The 19,442-nt window shown below is 35.6% G+C and overlaps 1 protein-coding gene across 4 annotated transcripts in view; it reads right to left on the minus strand.

The window, feature by feature from the left end:
* LOC109079886 (D-ribitol-5-phosphate cytidylyltransferase-like) overlaps positions 1–19,145 on the minus strand; it is a 31,093-nt gene extending 11,948 nt beyond the window's left edge. Inside the window, exons 1-11 of one of the 4 annotated variants that reach the window (XM_042771459.1) lie at positions 18,620–19,145; positions 16,402–16,675; positions 13,014–13,163; positions 10,149–10,253; positions 9,418–9,463; positions 8,690–8,778; positions 7,947–8,019; positions 7,749–7,858; positions 6,699–6,806; positions 5,436–5,528; positions 2,974–3,105 (exon numbers count right to left, since the gene is read on the minus strand). In XM_042771459.1, the coding sequence (XP_042627393.1) occupies positions 2,974–3,105; positions 5,436–5,528; positions 6,699–6,806; positions 7,749–7,858; positions 7,947–8,019; positions 8,690–8,778; positions 9,418–9,463; positions 10,149–10,253; positions 13,014–13,163; positions 16,402–16,675; positions 18,620–18,852 (1,413 nt within the window). In that variant the 5' untranslated portion in view covers positions 18,853–19,145. The remainder of the gene's footprint in view (positions 1–2,973; positions 3,106–5,435; positions 5,529–6,698; positions 6,807–7,748; positions 7,859–7,946; positions 8,020–8,689; positions 8,779–9,417; positions 9,464–10,148; positions 10,254–13,013; positions 13,164–16,401; positions 16,676–18,619) is intronic. The other 3 variants (XM_042771460.1, XM_042771461.1, XM_042771462.1) reach the window with 3 other exon arrangements.
* Between the last annotated feature and the right edge of the window lie 297 nt (positions 19,146–19,442).

A 19,442-nucleotide genomic window follows, 5' to 3' on the forward strand; every position in this document is an offset into this window, starting at 1 on the left:
AGTAACAGAGGCTTGAAACTAATGCAGTTAATAATTAAGTTATTAGAGAAAGAGAGAGAGAGAGAGTGATTAAGCGTGTGTGAATTACCTGAGTCTGTGTGTCTCTTAACAGTGTTCGGCAGCAGCTTCTCTAATAGCGAAGCTGTAAGTTCATCTGCTCCAGCAACAGCGCTGTTATTACTTCGCTAGTGAGATATGTCATGCAGCTTTTAAGTTGCTAAACTATTTTACTGATAAAATCTTCAGAGCATCGTTAACAACACATTTCTGTGCGCATGTATGTGTCAGTAGTAGGCCTATATGCATGCGTTTGAATGGGAGAGAGAGCGGGAGAAAGAGAGTAGGCTATGTGCTTTCCATATATAATTAAATGTAATTTTGTGGCAAAAACATGGAAATATTTTTGTTTACTATATTTATTTGCTAAGTCTCATTGTGGGTTTTGGTTATGTTGCTGGTTTAGGCTATAAGGACCTTTGAAATAACTAATATGGACATGTAATTGGTTGTTGTAATTAGGGGTGCGCAATTAATCAAATTTCTAATCACGATTACAATTATGGATGCCACATTTATGCAATCGTTCAAAGCGGCAATTAATTGTTCAAAGTCCACATGTTATTCTGCATGATTAAGATGGGGTTTTTTTCCCATTATTTAAATTTTAGTTTTAGTATAACATTATAATACCATTCATATTTTCTCTTTTTTATAATTTAAAGAAGAAACCAATCCGATGTGTAGTTGACATTTGAGGCTTAATACTATAGAAAAGCACTAAAAGTTTTTCAGTTAGAGTGTTTTCAGCTTGTTTATTTTCATATAAAAATATGGCATGCAGTTGCAGCAAACAATGGTATAAACGTCATTCAATTTAAATTGTGATAATCGTAATTAATAATTCCAATTACAATTTCAAGGGAATAATCAACAATTTTGATTTCTGTCATAATCGTGCAGCCCTAGATCTAATATTGACTTTAAAAGAATAGTTCACCAAAAAATTAAAATTTGCTGAAAATTATTAATAATAATATTTCACAATATCCCTGTTTACTTGATCAAATAAATGCAGCCTTGGTGAGCATCTGTCTGTCTATCTATCTATCTGTCTGTCTATCTATCTGTCTGTCTGTCTGTCTGTCTATCTATCTATCTATCTATCTATCTATCTAGTTTATTCATGTCATTACTTCATTACATTTACAGTACAAAGCTGCTGTGTGGCTGTTGCCGTCATGCTTACCTCAGTCTGGATTTAATAAGGAAAACTTTGCATATTACAAACAAACTGTGAAAAGACTGAAAGAAATAATTTGTTTAACAAAGCCTGTCATTGTTTACACACAATGAATCACGCAAACATCTCTTCAATATCTACGTGGAGGGCAATTAGCGAGAAATACTTAAACAACCCGGAGGTTCATAACATGGAGGTTCGGTCTAAGCTTCACTGAAATGAGTTGAAAGACTGAAGTCAAATCCTGAACAAATATAACACAGGTATGTTAAGCTCTTGTAGCAGATTTTAAAAAAGTTCTTAAAAAAACTTTTTTTTTAATGAAGACTGAATGTGTATTTATGAGAAGATGTTTACCAATCCTTATCAGATGCCAGTGTTCTCAAAACAACAAACCCTCCACAAGTTAAGTGCTCCACATGTACAAACATCTGGCAAGGAAAAACAAACCCAAAGATTCTAATCAAACAATCCTGGAAGACTACAGCGACAAAATCGCCCACAAGTTATCTTGAACTACCCTTAACTACACTATCTTTAGTGCAGACAAAAGAAATGACCATTTCTGATGATATACATGTCAAAGTACAGTTTTTAATACAATATTTTCTACAAGCATCGATTTTAAAATCCATTTTCCAAATTACCATCATCATCAGGCAATTTTTATTATGAAACCTATTTATATTACCTATTTTAACAGTCATATCATGCATTTATTTTAATATAATATTTGCATTCCACCCTGCATTCCATTTACAATGTGAGCAAAAACCACACTCTCTTTAACCCTATTTATTTTTCCTAACATGCCTTTAAGAAACATAACTTTATATGTGAAATGCTTCAACAGTGCTTTATCTTAGGTGAAGTTCAGATCAAATTTATGGCCAAAATCAGTATTTACAGTATTTTTCATAATGCATCATGTTATTTCATCTTAAAAGATCAAGGAAAACTATATTGCTTGTGATATAAGCCTTTTAAAGTTTCCCAGTGGTGATCATCAAAACCTGATTTTGACTCCATGAATGATGCCAGTGGAATAAATTTGGTATAGTATTAGGCAATGGAAAGTCTATATATTTAACCGCTGGCTCATCCAAAAACCCTCAGGCGTGACTAGCAGCAGAAAACGTCTGACGGTTTCACCAACGGTTGCACTGCATCTCAAAAACGATCTGGATAAAATACCAAATTAGGAGGCATGACCTCTAATTGAAAAAACCTTATATCACATTCTGCATGAAGGTAGTTGGACGGGTCAGAATTCACAAAGCGAGTCTTGGCAGCTATTTTGTGAAGCATGAATAAGCGCATCTGGGAGGAATTATCCTCATCATTACAGGACCTATGAGCGTGATTTATGCATGGTCTTTATCTGCACTTCCACTATCTCACAAAAATAAGCATTGTATCACGACGAACGCATATTACAGTCACTCCCCTCTGCTGTCCGAGCGTTTTTAATGGGGGCCGCAGCCAGACAGGGCAAATTCACACATCACTCTCCATGATTTTTTTCCCCCAGAGCCACAATGACTTAATTAATTCTCAATAGGACACATGTTTTAGACCTCCTGAACAAGCAGTGAGATGAGGTTCCTCTTGGATGTTCCTAGACCTTTTATCCAGGCCAGATCAGGCTCAGATAAAGCTTGTAAACAAAGCTATAATTTAAAATTTTTCAAATCTCTTAAACACATATAATGATATCTCATTGAGAAAATTACCTTGGTGTGTTCAATCTGAATTCCATAGAGCAGAACATTTCCCTGTATGACTTCAGAGGCCAGACTCCTGAAGGCTGCTAACTCGTCTGTCTTTTGGCTGTCGACAGACTGCTTTGTCATGTTCAGCTGTACCTGTCAACAAAATTATAAAAAAAATTAAAAAAAAACATCTTCACTTATCTATAGCAAGGTTTCACAAACTGAGGGAACAGCAGGGAGTTCATAAGTTTAAGAAAAGCATAATGATGACAAAAGTAAAATTAAATAAATCTTTAAAATGTAGCAAAATGATTAAATATTTTATGTTTACTGGCATATCATTCTACCAGTAACTGACAATAGAGAAATGTGAACATGCCAATGTGCTGTTTAATAATTAAAATATTAACTCTAAACTAGGGCTGTCAAATGATTAATCACGATTAATCACATCCAAAATAAAAGTTTTGTTTACATAATATATGTATGTGTACAGGGTATATTTATTATGTATACATTACATTTATATATTTATATTCTTATATTTTATATTATATATAAATATATTTAATATATAAACATAACATATTCTTCTTAAATATATACATGCATGTGTGTGTATTTATATATACATAATAAATATACACAGTATACACACATATATTATGTAAACAAAACTTTTATTTTGGATGTGATTAATCGTGATTAATCATTTGACAGCCCTACTCTAAACTTAAAACAAATAATAAAAGCATTTACTAAAAAAAAAAAGATTTTATTTTCTTTGCCTGTATCTCATGTGACCATTAACTGACAGAGAACTGTGAACATGTTGTTAAATTATTGAAATAATAACTGAAATAAATCATTAAAAATAAATAAAATATTTAATAAAAAGATGAAATAAATTTTTTTGTTTACCTGCAACTTAAAAACTAAACTTAAAATAAAAATGGCAAATTCCTGATCAACAGTAATTAATAAACATTAAAATACTTATCCAATCATCAGCAGTGACTCCATCCATCCATATAAGATTTGGTAATACCATAATAGCCTGCACTTAATTCAACTAAACATTCCCAATTTAAAAAACAAAAAAAACACTTAGAATATACAGCAGAATACACTATATAGCTGTGGGGCAGACCTATTAATTCTAAGTTCACTTTTTAACAAACACTCAGCATTCTCTGTGTGTTTGGACAGGTTGAGCTCCCATGCAAAACGTTAAGAACTAGCTCTTAGCAAAAAGTTTCCATTGCAACTGACCCAGCATTCACCGATCCGTTAAATTAATGCAATTTCTTTTTCCGTTCGCTTGCATCACTATTTCAAGAAGATGTGGCTTGTATGCATCCATACAAAATAAAACAGGCTGTGCTCATTTTGCAAACTGCTTTAAGAAAACATATTTCTAACAGAGGTCACAGCCTAGTATAAATGGGGCAAATGCTGTTTACTCTTGACTCTAATAGCTTTTTTCATAGTTTCATAACAAAGTATCTCTGCAAGTAAGAAAAAGGTAACTGAAAGCCTGACAGGAAATGTAAAAGTGTCTTAAGTGGATCCAAATGTAATGTAAACGTAAAGAAAGTCAAGCAAACCTCTGAACAGCTCTTTATAAATTAATCTTGAAGCACGGCTTGAGGTTTTACTCGCAATCACACGCTCTCACAGCCACACAGTGTTATCATGACATCTGTGGTGATGATAAGAACAAAGCATCTGTGTAATCCAAACAACGAGTGAAAACATAATGATGGAGAGTAAAGGTTATCTAACAGCCCTTCGGAGGGGATGTTAAAGGAAGCACATATGGATTCTGGGAAGGCTGGATTCCCACACTAGTGTGTGGATCCCTGGATTCAGACATCAAAACTGCAGGAGCAGATTTTATGCTTTCGAAACACATTTAAGAAATGAATCAAGGTGAGAGTGATGACGTTCCCAGAGATTAAGACAAATATGTTTTGAGGTACAAATGCTGGACAAGAACCACGAAACAAAACATCAAGGGTTTTTTCCAACTGCCAACACCGCAAACAAGCAAAAAAAAAAAAAGCTCTTATTGATTTTACTCATTAGAAATTTCCCCTTAAGTGTTTGGACTGGACAAGATCATATTTTAGTGTAAGATTATTCCCAGCTACATCTTTATTAAGATTTATGTCACTTTATTAAAACATTGGGCTATTTCCAAATTATTATTATTTTTTCAACATTTACAATCAACAATATGCCACCAATACTATCAGTAAGTCTTAGCACTTCTGTGATCTGATGCATATCATGTTTTTCTATGCCACATTGATGGAAACATCAAATTGAGTTTAAGGTTAGACTCTTTCCTTTCACAATCAAATTTTCTCATATATTTCTGTGTTCACACTGAATGCTATGTTTGGTTAAAGTAACATCAAGGAACATATATAAAAATCTTTTAAACTAAACACTGAAAAGGGCTGTGTGTGGAAACTTACCCATACAATAACTACTGGGTATAAACGAGTGTGGTCAGTGTCCTCAAAATGTTTCACCATTTCCAGGACCCCCAAGAAGTTTGATCCAGTAGTCTAAAAAAAGACATTAATAACATTAATGCCACACCAAACTAATGAGGGGGCAAAAATGTTTAAATTATGGCTGTATATCCTACTGAGAACAAGTATAATAAGATTATACTTAAAAAGATTAAAAAGAACCTCTCATGGGGATTTATTAGAAATATTTTAACATAACGTTTTTACAAAAAATAAAAAATAAAATAAATAAATAAATCAGCATATCAGAACAATTTCTGAGGGATCAGGTGACACTGAAGATTGGAGTAATGGTTGCTGAAAATTCAGCTTTGCCATTACGGGAATAAAATTACATTTTAAAATATATTAAAATTAGTGCTGGACAATCACAAATCGCTAACATAATAATATATATATATATATACTGTTTACATAATAATATATATATATATATACATATATATATATATGTGTGTGTGTGTGTGTGTGTGTGTTGTGTATATTTATCATATATATATTTATATATATATATATATATAAAAATACACACACATACAGTATATATTTAGAAAATATTTGCATGTATTTAGATGTATATATTTATATTCACATAATGTATATTATATATAAATATATTTAATATATAAAACATAATATATTTTACATAAATATATTCATGCATGTGTGTGTATTTACATATACACATAATAAATATACACAGTACACACACATATATTATGTAAACAAAAACTTTTATTTTGGATGTGATTAATCGCAATTAATCGTTGCCCAGCACTAATTAAAATATAAAACCGCTTTTTTAAATTAGAATAATATCTTACAATATTACTGTTTTTTTGTTGTTTGTTTTTTTTTTGGTCAAATAAACATAGCCTTTGTGAGTATAAGAGACTTCTTTCAAAAGACCCCAAATTATAAACGGTAATGTGTATACCAGAATGAATCCAAATGAAATTTTGTTTTTGCAAAAAAGCCATCTGGCTATTAGTTAACACTATCCATTAGACTAGACTGACTTATTAATGTCAGGAAAAAAGTAAAGGTGTTTCAGAGTGAGATCAAGTTATATTTTGATTAATTATTACAAAGACCATTTGTTTTTTCTTTTCAATAAAGTGACAGATGAGTCATTCACAATAAGACCAGGAACATGCATTAAAAAGTCAAATCTGATTTATGCTGGCATCAACATGGAATTACTTGTGTATGCATGTATCGTTGACATACAGATAAGTGAATGAAGTTTTGAGTTTTGGACAGGTACTCCGCATTACTCTCCTTTGCACATGGAATGACGTCTGTCTCCATCTGAGAAAAGAGCCCAAATTCAATAAAACAAGCAATCTTACCATCACGGCAGACAAATTTTATTTATTAAGATCAAATGATTCATCCCTTTTCATGAAAAGCAACACAACCACAGATGCTCTGCATATGAAATCATATTATTGCCCTAATATCAAATCATATCCTGTCCCTGGCCTTGTCAAATATCTTGTACAGAGATGAAATAAACAGAAGTGTTTGGCACATCCTCGACCTTGACGAGAAAACTGGAAATATGAAATGGTTATCGGAAACACATGCAAGGACTTATTCACTGTTGAAAGATAACCAACCATGGCTTTAGATGAAAACCAGCTCACTCCGAGCTGTGGTTTTACGAGATCATTTTGACATCTGAACCAGGTTGGGCTGTTGAGCCTACATGAGGATTTTTGAATGGTGGCGAAGCAAGAATAAGTGCTTCAAAATGACCAAAACCAAAAAACAAGCCACACACTTGGTCCTGATTAGACGTTACGGGTCATGCAAAAATTCTGGTAATGCTTTAATTTCCACAGATTTACAAACAAACGATCTTTCTGATCATTCTTAGGGATTGGTAAACTATTCAAAAACAGAAATGTGTTTTTTTCCGGGCAAGGAGTTCATTTGTAACCGCAGTTACGTGTTGGGAATCGTGTCAGCTCATGTTGTGGCTTAATCCGAGGTTGACGTAGGAATACATTACAGTCAAGAGTTATGCAGTATCACTGAAATGCCAGGATTACATGTAGTCAATGGAATTTTATAGTCTCCGATGGATCTAAAGTGGATTTTTTCATGTGTGAGATTTACTTATGTAGCTTAAAATGATATATACACTACCTACATGCTCTCGGTACTAAATTATCTTGAAATCCCACAGCTGAGGAATGTGAATATCACTCTCGGTCATACACGAAATACCACATTCGAGATCCGCACCTTATGGCGCACGGGCTTGGACTCTAATCCTCCATTTCCAAGCAAAAAGTGTGCCCCTAGTGAACTTGAGCCTTTGATGAAAGTAGACGGCAACCCATTCCGGTTCTTATCTGCAGCATTCATGGGTGTAATTATTACATCTCGCTAAAAGGATCATCTTATCACTCTCTGTTGTCCTTTATAACCAAAAAAACGTACCCAGAGCCAATCGTACCACCTGCATGCCTGGAATGGTCCCAACTTTGAGTTTCACTTCGCTGTAATGGAGACACTGTAATAGGGATTAGATTTGCAAATGGCACTGGGACAAATTTGATTCCTCATCTGTAATCTCCTCCTTTTCTTTCATCTCCCTCGAGTCGCAGGAACAGCTCGGGAGAACTGACCCCAGCCGGCACCTGGGGGAGCAGCAACGTCTGGAACCAATCAGGCGTACGGTATGCTGGGTGCTCTCATGTTTGCAACATTATCAAGAGAAGACATGTGCTTGATGAAGAATTGGAACAGCTATAAAGGAGGATGGGCTTCCATTGCATGCAAGGAGTCTGAATAAAACACGTCATATTTCCTTTTTTGTCGGTGTACTGGAAGATGGATCTCCTACAGCGAGAGCTACAACGTGAAGACATGTCTCGAGCTGGATCGGCTCCAAAAACCAGTGTGGAATAAATGGGAAGGTGGTCACACTTGTACAAGACACCTTATCCATTTCAGCAAGTACATCCATTGGTACGGCTAAGTTATCGTTCTCACCATCTGTTAGTCCTCATACAGTTGCAGGACAGGTGAAAGCTTGGTTTTTGGAGGGGGTGAGTAAGAAATTAGGGTAAAGGGAGTTGAGATGGAGACAGACAGCTTCAAACATCTAAATACACAACACATATCTAAGCAAAGGCTATTTTAACTAAACTGTAAGACGAGGGATGTCATCTTTAACATACCATGTTCAGATTTTTCTGAAGCGTTTTAGCCAACTCAGCGGCTTCTGCCTCAGCTCCTGCGATGATACATGCAGACCTCGACAGGGTCTCTGAAGAGAAAATGAAAATATTTAACCTTAGTTATAAGTACATTTAATCGTAATCACTGCAGTTTAACCCTGTTTGTCAACCAGGTTTGGAGAAGCAACTCTAAGAGTGTGTAATAAAAATTAAATCATGTGTAAATTCCTCAAGAAACAAGGTGTTTAGTAAATGAGTGCATGGAAACTTTACTAAAATCATGCACACATACAACTGAACCACCACACATTTATGGCAAATTGGAAGGTTTTGACCAATTCTTCGATTTCTTTCCAAACCAGAGAACTGGCCCTTTGCTGGGTCAACTCTTACCATTTCAGGCCATAAGTAGTCATTTTTATAATTTCTCTTAAAAAGATTGTTTGTATATAAAAAGACAACATGTAGACATTTTGAAATGGCAGTTAGCCTTTGTGGTTCACAATCTCTCTTTGTATATTTACATGCACGTTACTAACAGTTTGCTTTTGCCCAATGATCTGACTGTGGAAGAGTGTCTATTTTGACTTGCCCAGATATAATGTATAATCAAACAACATCAAGTCTGCAATAACAACAGTGAATGGCAATACTGTATTCCCAGCAATGACTCAAATCAGTGGCCTGCAAAATATTTATTTCTTTACTGCACAACTTAAACACAATACCTTTAATAATAGCCTCCGCAGCTGCTAGATCTCGCTTGTATGTTACCTACAAAAGGAAAACAAGGGCTATAAAACATCACATTAAAGGACTGTGCACAAATTACAGCTTGTGCTTAAATGAAATGTGCCACATATGGCTGAATGTTAGTTTTAGTGGTTGTACTCACTGTTAGGAGTGATTTACTGTTTGTTGCAATAGACATACACATACAGTGGGGCCCAAAAGTCTGAGACCACTAGTAAATATACTTCTGTTGTACATTTTCCTGATTCAATACGAACCTTGCCATTACAGCAGATTATCGGTATTAAGTAGAAAAAGACAAACAAACCTGAACATGTCAAATTTAAGCATTTATGTGAATATATCCGAAACAATATCTGAAAAGTTGCTTGCCCATAATCACGTTGCTGGGCATGCATAAAGCTTCATAAATGCTTAATGAGAGGATACATAGAGACCAGACATGATACAATTTTCACACTATTCTTCCAGCACAATCATTTTATTTGCAAATATCAAACAAGACCACACTACAACACAAAAAAAGGCATTTTTAAATGTTTTTTTTCTTGGACAAAAACATTGTAATGTATTGTAGAGAAAAAGGTGCATTTTCAAAATTATCTGGATTAATGTGGGCTTAGACTTGTGCTAAGACTGAGTGCTGGACCTACTATGTATGACATAATTCGTATGACAAGAATAAGTCAATCCTTTTGTTCCTTACTTTCCACAAAGTTGGGGGTCCTTCTATGAGCTTTGCATTCACGCCACAGTACTGCAGGGCCAAGTGTAGGCACTCAGAGCCAAACTCAAAGTCGAATTCACTGCACTGCAAAGGAGAAATCAGGACAAAAACCAGAACAAAATGAAACAAGAAGCTCCAGTTTGATAAATGCTGATGACGTAAATCAGAACCATACAAACCTTTAGTCAAACACCTGTGTAGGAACTAATTTTTCAGGTCATCATGAAGGACTGTTTCTTATAGAGACAAGCATCTCGGCATGGGATTTTTGTAAAAAATGTCTCTGATTCATATGAATAGAGTTCTTGCAGTTAATCGCTCTAAGACAGCGGTTGGATTACACAACCTAAATCATGCCACCTGAGACGTTAAGAGGGCAATATCTAAAGCAATATTTCATCCCGTGTGGAGAGGAGGGCTTCGTTTACATGGCGCTGTGATTTCAGGGCAAATTAAAGGAGAAAGCCCTGCAATCACTTAACCTTTGGCACCCACCCCCACCTTCATCAACGCACAGCCAGACCCTCACAGGGTTAGATGTCTCTTCTTTTGTGAAGCTCAAGCTCTCTGAGACTCAATGGGATGGCATGCTGAAATGGCATCAGTCATTTTGAGGCTACCACAGAGAGGGTTCTGACACATGGCCGTCGGCTACATCCAAAAACCCTCGCTCATAACACCCACCTGAAATAACCCCCATTGTAAAAAGCGTCAAACAGGCTGAATGCTACATAAAAAAGAAGTATGGACTGCCTTATGTCACGTGATGGCAAAGTCTCATAGAAATTGGGTTCAAAAAGCAAGGAGAAACATATAAATCTTTTCGCATACCCTTCACTGTTGGGGTTGGAGAAGAAAAGCCCCAGAAGAGCCGGAGTGTCAGGTAACACCCATGCGGGCTTGATATTACCCATTCTTCAGATTGCCTCATCCTCTGTATTTCTTCATGTCATGGTTTTATCTTTATTTAGAATTAATTGAGGACAGACAGCTGTGACTTGACACAGAAAACTCACGCTAATATTCGATATCACAGCCAAAAGCAACAAGACTGTGAAATCAAAGATTTCCAGAAGCAAAACATCCGGCACCCAAAAAATGCTCCTCTAGGCAGCCCTATAAATCTCTTCTATCTGTTACAGTTATCAAAAGTTTGACTAAAGGCTTAATCAGATCCAAAGATCACAGTCCTACAGCACTAAATGACGTAAAAAAAATGGATGAAATACACTACACTCCACCTCCATGAGAAACTTTTAGGGATGCACGATAAATATCGGCACAATATTTAATGCGCATCTCGTCAGTAAAGCCGGTTCTGTAATCAGCAGTAAATCTCTACACGTGCATGCTTTCACGTGGAGCAGCATTTACTACACAGAGCCGTTGTTCACTGACAAGCTGCGCAAAACATGTGTAAAATATGATCGTGGTTTTGCGCAGCTTGTCAGTGAACAACGGCTCTGTGTAGTAAATGCTACTCCACATGAAAGCACGCACATGTAGAGATTTACTGCTGATTACAGCCAGGATGTTGTTGGTGGTTGCCAGTGTGATGTTAAGTGGTCAGTAATCTGCTTTACTGAAGAGATGCGCATTAATATCGTGCCGATATTTATCGTGCATCCCTAGAAACTTTGTTAGTCTTGATGAGAAAGCAGCATTTCTGTGAAAGCATTGTTTGAGCTGATCTTGAGAAGAAATACTAGAATCAAACTGTGATCTTGTTTGATTTTATAAAAATGTATACAACAGAAATTGAGATAGAAAAAGGGTTCAAAAAGCAAATTTACAAATATAATATAAACAACAAAATAATAAATACATAATTATTTCATATAAATATATATTTTTAAATTTTTATTGTACAAAAATGTATTTTAAAACAAATATTTAGATGGAATAATTGGTTAAAAGGGCAATGTCAGTGCAGAAATCTAATAATAATAAATAACTTACATAAATATTATATAAACAGTTCTTTCTCTCTCATATATATATATATATATATATATATATATATATACTTTTACTTTATAGATACTTTTTTAGGATACTTTGATGAATAAAAAGTAAAAAAAAAAAAAAAAAGAGAAAGCTATGTTTTTAAAATATAAATATTTTGTAATAACAATATACACTACTGGTCAGTAATTTGGGGTCAGTAATTTTTTTTTCTTTCTTTTTTTTAAATAAGATCAATACTTTTATTCAGCAAGGATGTGTTAAATTGATAAAAATTTATAGTAAAGAAAATATATTTATTAGAATATATTTTAATAGAATTTTTTTTTTATTTGGAATAAATGCAGTTCTTTTTAACCTTTTATTCATCAAATATATTAGACAGCAGAACTGTTTCCAACACTCATAATAAATCAGAATATTAGAATGATTTCTAAATTGATCATGTGATAGACTGGATGTTACATGTGGCACTGAAGGCTGGAGTAATGATGCTGAAAATACAGCTTTGCATCACAGGAATAAATTATTTTTTTTAAGTATATTCAAATAGAAAACTATTATTTTAAGTTGTAATAATATTTCACAATATTACTGTTTTTTTCTGTATTTTTGATCAAATAAATGCAGGCATGATGAGCAGAAGAAACTTCTTTCAAAAACATTAAAAAGTAATGTTTCCAAACTTTTGGTCAGAAAAACACAAATAAATAAACATATATATATATATAATGTATTTAAAAACCTACAAATATTGAGATGCCTAAAATTACCATAAAAGTCATTGTGGGAATGTCAAGTTGACTGTCAACCCTAATGTACTTTGCACATTGAAACTGAGGTTTATTCTGTGTTTAAATGTGTCTGGGTTGCTCATACCCGTTGGTAGGCCTGGAAAATAATGTCATAAAGAAATCCTTGAGGCATTTCACTGGCTCGGTACTTTGCTCTCTCCAGCGAGTGGTCCAGGTAGCCCTCTGACGAGGTTGCAATGATCGTGGACACCAGAGGACGTATCGCTCCTGAGGCCTGAAAAAAAAAAACAGGTAGACAATTGGACAATTAAAAACATGCCTTATAAAAATCAGTTTATTCATGATTACTAAACAATGGTGCATTAGGGTCAAGCAATTAATCATTATCCCTCTCATATTCTTTTGAGTGTTTGATAAACATATGGGTTTTGCTTTCCAGCCCTTGTCATTGCCTTGGAGAGGAGATTTAGAAGAAAATCACAGAAATCTTGAACCTCACATTTCAAAGCCAGCAAAAACATTGCTAAAATATCTTATCCAGTTTCATGTTTTAATGAGTAGTGCTGAGAGGTGTCAACAATATGTTTATCTTAGTGATTTATGGACATTGGAACAGCCTGCAATGCAGTCAAACCACAAACGAAGCTGGATTTCTCGTCTTCTGCTGAGTTATTCTGTTCCTGATGCAGTTTTCATGACGTTTGCCGTGGAAGGATGGTATGTATGTAGCGGATTCTTGTTCGTAAGCATATACAGTAGGTATAGAAAATAATCACCCCCACCCCCCCTTTAAATAATCACATTTTGTTTCTTTGCAGCCTGAAATAAAGACGGACATAGTTTTTGTTTTGTCCAGCTATATTTACTCAGTACAGTTTATAACATCCAAGTGAAAGAAATAACACCAACATGTCAAAAAAAATCACTGGATCACCCCCCTTCCCTCCTCAAAATGACTTGTAAACTCAATCAGGTGTAGCTAATCACCTTCTCAATGGCACACAAAGCCATTTGACTTTCAGCTGTGATCAGCTGTGGTCATTTTAATTAGCTCAGCATGAAAAGAGCTTTCCTGGAGCATTTCAGTACTAAGTAGGGGCTAAGGGACAAATTGGTGCATGCAGATACCTATATCTCCACTCCTGGGACCCTCTCGGATGCCCAAGGAAACTTTCCATGTAAAGATTGTACTGCTTGTCATTATTATTAAATAAAATATAATTCATTTACACACCCAAATTGTTTATCAAATTAAACAATTGATTACATGTAAACTATAATTATGTATCTCTGTCCCCTATTGTACATTGGAAAAACAAAACGTGCACTGCGCACCAGGATTATAGAACATATGAGTGCCAGTAGGAGACAAGATTACACTTCTCCAGTTTTTCGCCATTTTGAGTCCACTAAGCATTCTCTTTCGGATCTTAAGTTTTTCTCAAGTGCATTGAGAGGGTTCTGCCACATAGGAGAGGGGGTAACCATGACAAAAAAATCTATTACAAAGAGAGCCATTTTGGATTTTTGCGCTGAAATCGTTAACCCCTACTGGAATGAATGAAGAGATGGATCTTGCATGGTTTTTGTAAAAATTATTTATTTTTATTTTTTTTAATCACCTACCACCTATTGATTGAGCTCAGCTGGTACACTCTCAGAAAAAAAGGTACAAAAGTTGTCACTGGGGTGGTACCTTTTCAAAAGGCACATCTTTGTACCTAAAAGCTACAAAATTTTACCTTTTGAAAAGGTACCCCCCCAGGGACAGCTTTTGTACCTCTTTACACACCTGAGAACAGACTGGTTATCTTTTTGGAGCGCATCCAATAACTTTTTTGAGTCCTTAGTAGTGCAACTGAAGCAAACAATCAACTACTGTATGGGTGGCAATGCACTCTCAGAAGAACTCCAGGATAAAATTGTGGAAAGGCACAAGTCAGGAGACGGATAAAAAAAAATATCAAAGCCTTTACCAATGCCTAGAAGCACAGTGAAGTTTATTATTAAGAAGTGGAAGGTATTTGGTACAACACAGACCCTCCCTGGATCAGGACGTTGCTCCAAACTGGATGAAAGAGCCAGGAGTAAACTGGTCAGAGAGGCTACCAAGAGTCCTACAGCAACTCTGAAGCAGCTGCAGGAATTTATGACAAAGAGTGGTCATTGTGTCCATGTGACAACAATATCACAAAGTCTCCACAAATGTGACGAGTATGGGAGGGTTGCAAGAAAAAAGCCACTCCTCAAGAAAGGCCACATGCAGTCACGATTGAGATTTGGCAAAAAGCACCTTAAAGGGTTTTTAAGGCAGATAAGACTAAAATTGAATTATCTGGCCTCAACACCAACCGATATGTCTGATGGAAATCCAATATAGCTCACCATCCAAATAACAGCATTCCTCCAGTAAAGCATGGAGGTGGTGATATCCTGTTATGGGGGTGTTTCTCTGCAGACAGGACTGGAGCACTTGTCAGGATAGAAGGAAAAATGGATGGGGCAAAATACTGTCAAATTCTTGAGGAAAATCTGCAGCCCTCTGCCAGAAAGTTGTCAATGTGAAGAAGGTTTACCTTCCAACATGATAATGAATGAACCAAAGCACCCAGCAAAACCGAGCACACAGTGGTTGAAGGAGAAAAAGGTGAATGTCCTTGCATGGTCTACTCAGAGCCCAGACATCAACCTCATTGAAAATCTGTGGAATGACTTGAAACCTGCAGTCCACAAACGGTCACCATCACATTTAACTGTACTTGATTTGTTCTGCAAAGAAGAGTGAGCAAATATTTTAAAGTCTAGATGTGCAAAGATAGTAGAGACAAATCCCGACAGACTAAAGGCTGTCATTACAGCAATAGGTGGTTCAACAAAATACTGACACAAGGCAGTGATCCTTTTTCCAACTTGAACATATTGTAGTTATATCTTTCACTTGGATGCTATAAGTTGCACTGACTAAATATTACTGGATAAAACAAAAACTGTGCTTGTCTTCATTTCAGTTGGCAAAGCAACAAAATGTGATTATTTTAAAGGGGGGTGACTCTTTTCTATACCCACTGTAGATATTAAAAACAGCTTCTCTGATTGGAGTTTTTCATATTTATTATATAACAGCTTCACATGTATCTCTGAAGCCTGCATCAGGAATTCTGTTTTGATGGCTTAAAGTGGTCTAACTTTCACTCACCTCATAAATTTGACAGATATGTAGACCATGTTACAGCAGATTAGGGAAAGGAGTGTTCAGATAGTGTGAACAGACATTCATCAACACAGACATTTCAGAGAGTGTTTTAAAATTAATTATTCTAAATGAAAACCACAAAAAAGTGTGTATTTGAATTAAATATATAATTTACGCCAATTAGTATATATGATAAAAGTCAATATCAGCACTCATGAGCAGAGATAATCATATAGGTTTAAATTTTTTTCTCCAAACTGATGTAAAATTCCATAAAATGCACTATTTTGAAACAAAATCTGGAGAAGGGAAAACAAACCCCTTGCTCTTTAGCTGCCAGGGTGATTTTCAGAAGAAGATCTTCTTCCACAAATGGCCGTACCGCATCATGGATGATGACCACTTTTGGTTTGGGTGTCAGTGAGTTTGAAGTGCTGCAGAAGGCCTGAAGTCCGTTGAAGATAGACCTGTGTCTGGTGGTTCCCCCGTGGATTACATTTACCTTTGTGTGATTAAATTTCTGGACAATATTCAGCATCAAGTCATGATTTTCCTTAGAAACCACAACGACAACAGTTCCAATCCATGGTAATCTGTGGAGAAAATACAGATAAACAGCTTTCATTTGCCTAGTTTTAAAAACTATCAAAAGAAACACAACATAATCACTGTGATAACAGAGTAAAGGAACAAATTGTTATGTTATGCAAGTAGTATTATTTTAGTTTTATTTATATATTATTATAGTTTTATTAATATTTTGAATTAGCTTTTAGTTATATTTTTATACTATTTATGTATCATTTATTTTTATTTCAGTTTTTGTTTTAGTTTTAATTTGATTTCCAAGTACTAATGCCAAAGAGAATATTTCTAATTTTCATATCAAGTTTTTTCCTCAAATATTTATCTTTTATTTCAGCTTTAGTTTTAGTTAATGTTAATAACCCTGGCTGTAAATGCCTCTTATGGCATAAAATGGAATTACAAAAATAACTAGATTTACATATGACCCTTTGTAAACCCACCACAATGCTAGGATGTTGTTGGTGGTTGCCAGTGTGATGTTAAGTGGTTTCTGAGGTGTTTGAGCACATTTTTATACATTCACTTGGGTGATCTCAGTGGTTTCTCTATGATTATTTACATTGTTAGCCAACAGGTGGAGACTATTCTCACATAGCCAGACTGACAGCAGAAGGTGTTTCTAATTTTGTGCGCTGTATGCATCATACTGAGACTAGGTGGTGACAGGAGAGTAGCTGCTTTCAAAATCACATACTTTCAGACTATGGGCACATCCAAATATGGGCACATTACTTATTATACAGTAGGCAAAAAACAGTATGGCTGCGTTCTATTCTGAAGGGCTCCTCCCTATGCCCTGATCGCTTCAATGGGTTTTCCCTGCAGAGTGAGAGCTTTAAAGGGGTTAACGGACATAGGGCAGGGGTCCGAGGTCCACTTTCCTGCACAGTTTAGCTCAAACCCTAATTAAACACCAGTGAACCAGCTAATCAAGGTCTTCAGGATTACCAGAAAGCTACAGGCAGGTGAGTTTGAGCAAGGCTGGAGCTAAACAGAAAAATGTATTGGCAGAAAATTAGATCTTTAGGGGCAAAGTTGAGAACCACTGGTGTAGGAGACCAAAAAACTGTTCAACTGCCCAGATGACTTCTACTTAGAGCAAGATTTTGAAGTGTGCATTTGATGGACACTTTACTATCCCATGAAGCCACGCAAGAAGATTTGTGATTGGCAGTGGAGAGACACAACTGAGTAGGTTACATGACAATAACAACATAATAAATGTAGTATGTGTGGATTACATTCTACACACATCCATAATATAGAACATGTGAAGTAAGTACTAATTCAAAAGACATACATTTTTAGATATGACCAAGTTTTAAAAAGAATTACGGATTAATGCATTATATATTAAAACAATGAAAACATAACTTACAGTTGGTCAAAAGTATACCTGACATGCTGCTTTTTGCATGCTATAGTGTCTTGATATACAATTATTAGGACACATAAATAAGTGTAATTTAATAAGATATGCTTGTTTAGGTCACATCTGTCATATAGTCTGGACATTTAAATGTAATATTCCATAAAATGAATTACAACAGCTCTTAGTTGATGCTTTTGTCCCTGAAAATTGAAGTGACAGCTTTTTGAATATGAAACTCACAGCAAACTTTTACTTCACGGTGCAATTTATTAAATATGCCAAGTCAATGTCAAGTGCTTTTAGCCTTTCCCAAGTCTTTAAGCATCTGCAGATGTTCTTAATAAGTATTGAAAAAGCTGTTCTGGACATGATCTACATGCAGTAGGTGTCCTTGGACTGCTGCCTGTTTACTTTAGAGGGAAAAAATCCAGTTGTCAAACTAACGGACGTAACTGTGACAGGCATAATAATTTATTGTTGTGCTGTTTTCGTCTGCTAATAACAAACTACTTGTCAAGTGTGTAGGTTAGTAAAAATCAGTTTCATCTGCTCACTGACTCGGTATGGCAAGTCTCACCTCTCAAACGCTTGAATCGTGTAGCTTATCAGAGGTCTGTTGAAAATGGTGCAGAATTGTTTCGGTGTGGGCAGTCCCACCCTTTCCCCGGAACCTCCGGCGGGCAGAACTACAGCTACCGGGAAATCCACCGGCGCGCAAGCGGGCCGGTCCGCGCTCCGCTCGGCGTCGCGTGCCTGCAGACAGCCGGGATCCAGAGGCCTGTCGGAGGAAGAGCAGCGCTCTTGCTGCATTTCTTCACCGTTCTAATAAGCTCCTCACGTGCGGCAGCCGTGTTCATGGGAAGAACCTGTTAACCGGCTTTCCGCAGGGTGATTTGAGCTGTTTCGCGGCAGTAGTGTTGCAGCTTTCCCGCTGTTACTCTGTATCAGAGAGCGTGAGCCTCTCGTCCACCTACCGGATTGCGGCAGCTGGGATCTTATCCCATTTTGTAGCATAATTTAATGTTTGTTAAAATGATATTTCGAATCAAAATACATGCACACCAACATCCCCTGTATCTTTTAACTGGAAAATGACATTTTAATGTATGTTCATGATTTATTTTCTACTAAATCATGGCAAGCCGTTTTAACATGTATTTAACTTTCTTTAATTAGCATCTACTAGTAGTCACTAGCGTTTTTAAATACTAAGGAAAATTAAAATAAACCCGATTGTAGTAACATTTATTTAGTCACTTTTTGTTATGAGTTAGAATTACCTTATAGTTCACTTAAAAAAGGTGTTACTACTAACAATTATTTTAGTGTTAATTCAATTAATACTAGAAAAACAAACTATTTGAAGTTACAGTAAACTAAAGAATAAATAGTAGTATGCA

Source organism: Cyprinus carpio, chromosome A15 (assembly GCF_018340385.1).
Source record: "Cyprinus carpio isolate SPL01 chromosome A15, ASM1834038v1, whole genome shotgun sequence".
NCBI lineage: Eukaryota > Metazoa > Chordata > Actinopteri > Cypriniformes > Cyprinidae > Cyprinus > Cyprinus carpio.